This window comes from Siphateles boraxobius, unplaced genomic scaffold (genome assembly GCF_051911475.1).
Source record: "Siphateles boraxobius isolate OS27281-9 unplaced genomic scaffold, OSU_SipBor_1 65, whole genome shotgun sequence".
NCBI lineage: Eukaryota > Metazoa > Chordata > Actinopteri > Cypriniformes > Leuciscidae > Siphateles > Siphateles boraxobius.
In genome coordinates this window covers 23,057,882-23,064,823 of record NW_027509192.1, presented here as the reverse complement: position 1 = coordinate 23,064,823, position 6,942 = coordinate 23,057,882, and the positions used below count along the sequence as shown (strand labels likewise).

The following is a 6,942-nucleotide window of genomic DNA, read 5'->3' as shown; positions in this document are numbered from 1 at the left end:
ATGACTGAGCTGGAGAGAGTGAAGCACGCGGGGACGTGTCCGGCGTGCGTTCACAAACGTCCGTGCTCTCTGGATGCCGTTGGCTGCGGCGCTTCTACTTCCTCGGCTGAAGTAGGGCCGGAGAAGGAAGCGCGGGTGACGCGGCGCCGCCGTCTCGAGAGAGCTAGCCGAGTTCGCAGCACGGAGATAGGCATGCACTCGCAGGCCGCATATCCGCCGACAGAGAGTGCATTCTCTGCGTGGTAGAGTCCCAGGAATTAAATGCAGCTCGCGTGTTCGTAGGCCTCGCTTAACACGAGGCATATGGAACAACGCTGATACAGATATAAACACATAATAAACAGATATTGAAAAGGATATCGCCGGATAGCCACAGGAGAGACGGCGTCAGGAGAAACACGGTTGAGATGTGTAGTCTGCTGAACTGTAGCTCGCCCAGGCTGAAGGCTTGTTCGACGGCGAAGGCTCAATAAATTGTCAGAGACGTGAAGTTTGTCGCTGAAGGAGTAAAATCTGCTATAATGGCGAATTCGGGGACTATTATAGACTGAGGTCACGCCCCCTTGGCGGGCTCTGACGTGTATGACGCAGAGTGTTCTCATTGGTCGCACGTCAGAGGCGCCAGCGCCATTGGATGTGCAGTTGCCGCAGCGCAGCCTATGAGCAACCAGACGCTCATGTTCTAGCTGTGCAGCTGCAAATGCGCTTTACATAAAGGCTTCAGTAAATCGAGGAAAAGGAGTTTCCCCCACTGCGTATAGCTACGCAATACGAAGTGACCGTTCGAAAGGGAACTGTTATTCTCTCGCGAAAGTCATTTACCGCGCGCCAGCATCAGTTGTGCCCTCGGTTAGTACTGGCATTATTTTGCCGCCATAATAACCGTCCTGTTTGCAAGAGTGGAAAAGCTCATTTGACTTCTCACATGACATCAGATACTCGATTATTTTGTCATGATCAGATCAGTTACACTGCTGATAACTGTCCTGTTTGCATTTAAATCATGTTATTTTTTAAACAAGTTATTGTTGGCTATTAAAGGCATACTTTTAATCATATCCACATATCAGTGAACTTATTACATAAATGCATTTAACATTTAATTATGCAACACTCTTTACAGAAAATTATCCCACAGTAATGGATAAACTCACAATCAACTCATCATCAAGTCCTGTGTTGGGCACAATGGGCAACAAGTGTCCTCCAATGTATTTGATCCGTGGCCAAGTTCTCCACATCTTCCCATGGGACACTGACATTCTTCAGGTGTTCGTGAAACATCTGTCTCCATGTCTTCCTTGGTCTTCACTGTCTCCTGCATCCTCCTGGTGGTGTCCACTTCATAACTGTCTGTGATGTTGTTTGGGCATGTGTATGATGTGTTCAGCAACCCAAATCTGCGACCTGGAAGGTCACAACGTGCCAAATTTCAGGGTCCGAGTGTCAGCTGCCTAATCGACGGATATATGCTTCAGTCTATCTGCATATGTGTGGTAAATTACTGTTTATCTATTTTTTTAGCCAATCAGAATCTTTTAACCTGAAGCAAGGACGTAGCTTAGACCTTGGTGAAGGGTATAACTGCTGTGATCTTTGTAACTGTAAGACGGGTGGCCTACAAACTCCTTTTGAGCCTTGAAGCTGAATTCTGCCTGATGAAACTGCAAACTATCTTCAGTAAAACTTTTCTTCAATTTATTATAATTCTGACTCAGGATCTTCATTCATCATATCTGGTTCTGGGTCTTTGACTGTAAATCCCCTTACAATTTCAACAATTGACTTATAAAGGGAGTGGTGGCCCTCTTATTCTAGTTAAAAAAAAGAAAAGCTAGAGCTCATACTATATAACTTTAGCATGTAAATATAATGAACAGTAGGGTATTGTCACTGGCATTAGCACAGCCATTGCTCATATAGAAACAATTACATGTTCAATGTTGTATCTCAAGTTATTCAATAATAACTAAAACTAAAGTATCTCACATTAGTTATGTACAATTTTTTTTTTCCGTGTTCATTTTCTGGAAACAAATTCTCTATAAATTACAGTGATGTTCTTGAAAATTGGAAGAAATGTTGTCAGTATTTTATAGAATGTTCATTTTACTCAAACACACATTTAAAAAGTAAATCCAGAGAAATAACGTTTCCAAATTTAACTTTTATCTGCAAACAGCTGATGAAATTAAAACATTTAAAGTTTATGACTAGTTTTAAATAGCAAAATAAGAATAATAAGGTACAAAAAAAAAAAAAAAAACATCTTTATTCTTTAAAAAGTGTCAACACATCATGGTAATTTTGGCTGTACTTCTGCAAATCCATCTTGTTTTATGACTTTTCAGTTATTTTTTTTCTAAAATGATTCCTTACTTTCATTGGTAGTTTTATTTTTATTGGCAGAAGGAATGAATGCGGTTGTCGGAAGGTAAAACACTTTTGAGGGAGTTTCAAATGTAACGAACAGTTTGCCGTTCATGTTATATTTCCTTTATTTTTCCAGGAAGGTCCCATTGAGATTAAAATAAATCTCTTCCTCCAGGGAGTCCTGGCCAAGATGGCCACAGTACAATCACACACAACACATTAAACATTCCAGAAAGTCAGAGCTCAACATTCATCATAAATCAAGTAAAATAACAACATGATTCAATCATTGTAGACTGCAGTACATTTTTAAATACATTCAGAGTTACACACATACATTCATGTTAATGAGATATACACAAGTTGGGTAATGCTGTGAGTAGGCCATTTACAAGGAAGAAAAATAAGACAAGCTTACTTTCAAATCTTTAAACTAATAGAAGACTGAAAGATCGATTATGGTTAACCATTCAAGGGCTAAAACTCCTAAACAAACTGAGACCGTGTTGTTAGTGTTTATATAAGCAGATTCATCAAGGGCGGATCTCAGGATCGAAGACTGTAGATAAAAAATAAGATTAAAAAAGACAAAAAAAAAATATAAGCTCTTTATTTGAGAGGATGGGTGGCTCTTAAAAGAGCCTTTGGGGTAGTTGAAGTCAGGCACGCCTCACTTTGAGCTGGTGTATTTGGTGACGGCCTTTGTGCCCTCGGACACGGCGTGTTTGGCCAGCTCTCCGGGCAGCAGCAGACGCACGGCGGTCTGGATCTCTCTAGAAGTGATGGTGGAGCGCTTGTTGTAGTGCGCGAGGCGAGACGACTCACCGGCGATGCGCTCGAAGATGTCGTTGACAAAAGAGTTCATGATGCCCATCGCCTTGGAGGAGATGCCGGTGTCAGGATGAACCTGCTTCAGGACTTTATAGACATAGATTGCGTAGCTCTCCTTTCTGGACTTTCTGCGCTTCTTTCCTCCCTTGCCGGTGGTCTTTGTGACGGCCTTCTTTGAGCCCTTCTTGGGCGCGGACTTTGCTGGTTCAGGCATGTTGATACGAGATTATAAGACTAATGTAAATTCCAGTGCGATACAGGGTTATTTATTCACTGCCCTATGCTAAGTTTCAAAGGGATAGTGGAATTTATGATTGTCTGTTTTCATAGGGCAAACCCACAAACTCGTACTTCATTGGACAACTTAAAGGATCGCAAGAGGAACGAGGCCCAATCACAGGTGGGTAAATTATAGCCCCGCCCACCGCTCCATATTTGAACGAAACCCTCCAAGTTCCTTTGTTTCGTTTCCCGCTCCTTTTATTTAATATGTTTTTTAGAAAATAAGCGTTTCTAATATTGTGCATCATCGTGTGATTTTTAAACCTCTTATAGACCCATTGAGCGAGTTTGGGAGGAAAGAGACCAATAATGGTCAGACACGCTTTAAAAACAGTTTCTTGCAATGTGGTTAAACTGTTTAAAATACATGAATAATAAATAAAAGCCAATTTGACCATGTGTGTACAATATATGACATTTTCGTTTCTGCTATAGTCAACAGTTCCAGCACAAAACAATGGGATTCCACCCAAACCATTCTTTAACGAGGCCTGTCCAACTTCTTTCATGTTTTATAAAAAATAACTTGATAAAGAGGTTGTTAAAAGATCATCAGAGATACTGAATGGTAATGAAATGTTCTAGTCTAGAATATAAATGATTTCAGGCCTCAATGGTTTACTGTATGTCTACCTTTATCTGAATTTGCACATTTATCAGAGTAATCTCTTGTTTGGCCTTCAACTTGCGATGTAAGTTTAAAAACCGACATGCCACTATAAGGGAGTATCTGGAAAAAAAAAAAAGAAGAGGACCCAACTTGTTAGGGAAGACAGTTTGAATATGAAAATAAGCTTTAACGTTACCTGTAAATATGAAGATACTTTTTTAGCTGTTGAAAATTTCCAAAGCTAACAACCACATTGGAATCTCTGAGTTCGCAGTTTATCTGTCAATCAACTGCACATGATTTGTTAATTTCAATGTTTTGTATATAATGTGCTTTAATGGCCATTGTGTAATTTGCACCCTGGACAACTGATATCACAGCATTAATAAACAAGATCATAGATTGTAATGTCTATACAAACATTTAAATACATAACCAATTTAAGATACTATATTTACAAATCTACACTTCCTATTGTCTAAGTAACTAATATGATTCTGATAGCAATGGTACCTACTTATTTAAAGAACGGTGACCACGATAATGTAAATGTAATGGATGAATTTAACTTTCTACTCAGGATTTAAGCTGGAAGTTATCTCGTTCTGTGCAGTTTTGGTGGCTCTTAAAAGAGCCGTTGTGGGATGAAGCAGACGCGGGTTTAAGCGCGCTCTCCGCGGATGCGGCGGGCCAGCTGAATATCTTTGGGCATGATGGTGACCCTCTTAGCGTGGATGGCGCACAGATTGGTGTCCTCAAATAGACCGACCAAATAAGCCTCGCTGGACTCCTGCAGGGCCATGACAGCGGAGCTCTGGAAGCGCAGGTCCGTCTTGAAGTCCTGAGCGATTTCTCTCACCAGCCGCTGGAAGGGCAGTTTGCGGATCAGCAGCTCGGTGGATTTCTGATAACGACGGATCTCCCGCAGCGCCACGGTCCCGGGCCGGTAGCGGTGAGGCTTCTTGACGCCGCCGGTGGCCGGAGCGCTCTTGCGGGCGGCTTTAGTAGCGAGCTGCTTCCTCGGGGCTTTACCACCGGTGGATTTACGAGCAGTCTGCTTGGTTCTTGCCATTACAGCGGTCTTTCTCTCTCTGTTCTTCGTGCGCAGGAAATGCAACCCTTTGGTTCTCGCCCGCTTTTAAAGCATTACACCGCCACGAGCTCATGGTGTCACGAGGATGCAGGGCTTGTGATTGGCTAATACGTGACGTCAGCGCATGAGTGCCAGCCAATGACTGCGCGTTTTCCTCTTTTCATACAAGCGGATGGTTTCCCGCTCGAGCTGTTTTGTTCCTTGTTCTAAAATATTTGCTTTAAGTCCAAGCGGTTGTGCAGATCTCGTATTAGAACAAAACCACATTACAGTCTGTATAAAGGCACTGCAGCGAGACAGACTAGGGTTTCCATCCTTCCCGTGGAATAGGGATCAGTAGACCAGCTGCTACTAAACTGCAAAGACCCAGAGTAACATACCAATTTCTATTTCCCCGAAGCCGATATTTATATTACTTTTTAATATGGACGATAATTTATTAAAATATGCAATATATTATCAGAGCTTGCAGACACCTATATTTCAAGATTAGGGGAGATGGATTGTGTGGTAAATAAACATTAGGAGATCATCATGTGCTTATAACATGCACAAACGTAACCTGTAACTTTAGTCGTTGATGTAGACAACCATATAGGGCAGGCTATAGTCGTTTGGTGTCAATTTTGCCCTCAACCAGAAGCGTTTATGGTGTTCGTAAGTATTAACAAGGAAAAGCGCTCGTTGTTAGATAAAATGGGTGGCTCTTAAAAGAGCCGTTGTGTTAATAACCCAGTATTCAACCGGTTTATTTGGATTTGGCGGGTTTCTCGGTCTTCTTGGGCAGCAGCACGGCTTGGATGTTGGGCAGCACACCGCCCTGAGCGATGGTCACTCGGCCCAGAAGTTTATTGAGTTCCTCGTCATTGCGCACCGCCAACTGCAAGTGACGGGGGATGATGCGAGTCTTCTTGTTGTCCCGAGCGGCGTTTCCAGCCAACTCCAGGATCTCAGCGGTGAGGTACTCGAGCACAGCCGCCAGATAAACAGGAGCTCCGGCACCGACGCGCTCGGCGTAGTTTCCTTTGCGCAGAAGCCTGTGAACACGGCCGACGGGGAACTGCAGTCCCGCCCTAGAGGAGCGAGTCTTAGCCTTCGCTCGGGCTTTACCGCCGGTTTTGCCTCTTCCACTCATTACAAGTACAATTATTGCTGTCAAAAGAAATAGAATGATATTCATGTGTTTCTCCACATACTGTGTTTAAACGAGAGTGCCAGTCGCCCATTGGTTTAGAGTCTGTAAAGATTCAAACCAATCACTGAACTTCCCTGAAAAGCCCAACCCCTTTCTGGCGGGAATTACTATGCACAAGTATAGACCCCTTGTCAGTTGGTAAACATGGTGACGTTTTTCTGTGGGCGGAGCTTAGGTGGTTGCAGAACGATCCCTCTGGCCGCTTCCCTAACGTTAGTTTGCAAGTTTTGTTAGCTTGTTTTTTAACAATGACTGGAGAAAATCCGATTTTATCTTAATGTGCAAGGTCACTCACTGTCCAGGACCACGATTGTTATTTGCAAAAGTTAATTTTAACAGACGGAACCAGATTGGCGGACCCGTACACGCTCAGGCAATGGATGGACGATCTGACAGGATTAACGTTAACGCTAGGCTCAATCCTACACCTATCCGATAGAGAAACCGAGCGTAAAGACATACTGGGGTCATATAAATCTTTAGATGCCTATAACTATGTGATGAATGGTCATGTACAAGACTTGTGTGGTACGTCCGCAGTTCTGCCTAGCCAGCGCC

The 6,942-nt window shown here is 42.9% G+C and overlaps 3 protein-coding genes across 3 annotated transcripts; all 3 read right to left on the bottom strand.

The window, feature by feature from the left end:
• Positions 1–2,998: 2,998 nt before the first annotated feature.
• On the bottom strand, positions 2,999–3,454 carry LOC143721251 (histone H2B-like). Its single transcript, XM_077211539.1, has one exon. The coding sequence runs from the start codon at positions 3,416–3,418 to the stop codon at positions 3,044–3,046; it is 375 nt and encodes a 124-aa protein (XP_077067654.1). The 5' UTR covers positions 3,419–3,454; the 3' UTR covers positions 2,999–3,043.
• Positions 3,455–4,715: 1,261 nt separating this feature from the next.
• On the bottom strand, positions 4,716–5,249 carry LOC143721244 (histone H3-like). The gene has a single exon (XM_077211530.1). The coding sequence runs from the start codon at positions 5,166–5,168 to the stop codon at positions 4,758–4,760; it is 411 nt and encodes a 136-aa protein (XP_077067645.1). The 5' UTR covers positions 5,169–5,249; the 3' UTR covers positions 4,716–4,757.
• A 688-nt stretch (positions 5,250–5,937) lies between these two features.
• LOC143721249 (histone H2A-like) lies at positions 5,938–6,324 on the bottom strand. The gene has a single exon (XM_077211536.1). The coding sequence runs from the start codon at positions 6,322–6,324 to the stop codon at positions 5,938–5,940; it is 387 nt and encodes a 128-aa protein (XP_077067651.1).
• Between the last annotated feature and the right edge of the window lie 618 nt (positions 6,325–6,942).

Coding starts and splice junctions, on each gene's coding strand:
- LOC143721251 (XM_077211539.1), bottom strand. CDS start 3,418: ATGCCTGAACCAGCAAAGTCCGCGCCCAAGAAGGGCTCAAAGAAGGCC.
- LOC143721244 (XM_077211530.1), bottom strand. CDS start 5,168: ATGGCAAGAACCAAGCAGACTGCTCGTAAATCCACCGGTGGTAAAGCC.
- LOC143721249 (XM_077211536.1), bottom strand. CDS start 6,324: ATGAGTGGAAGAGGCAAAACCGGCGGTAAAGCCCGAGCGAAGGCTAAG.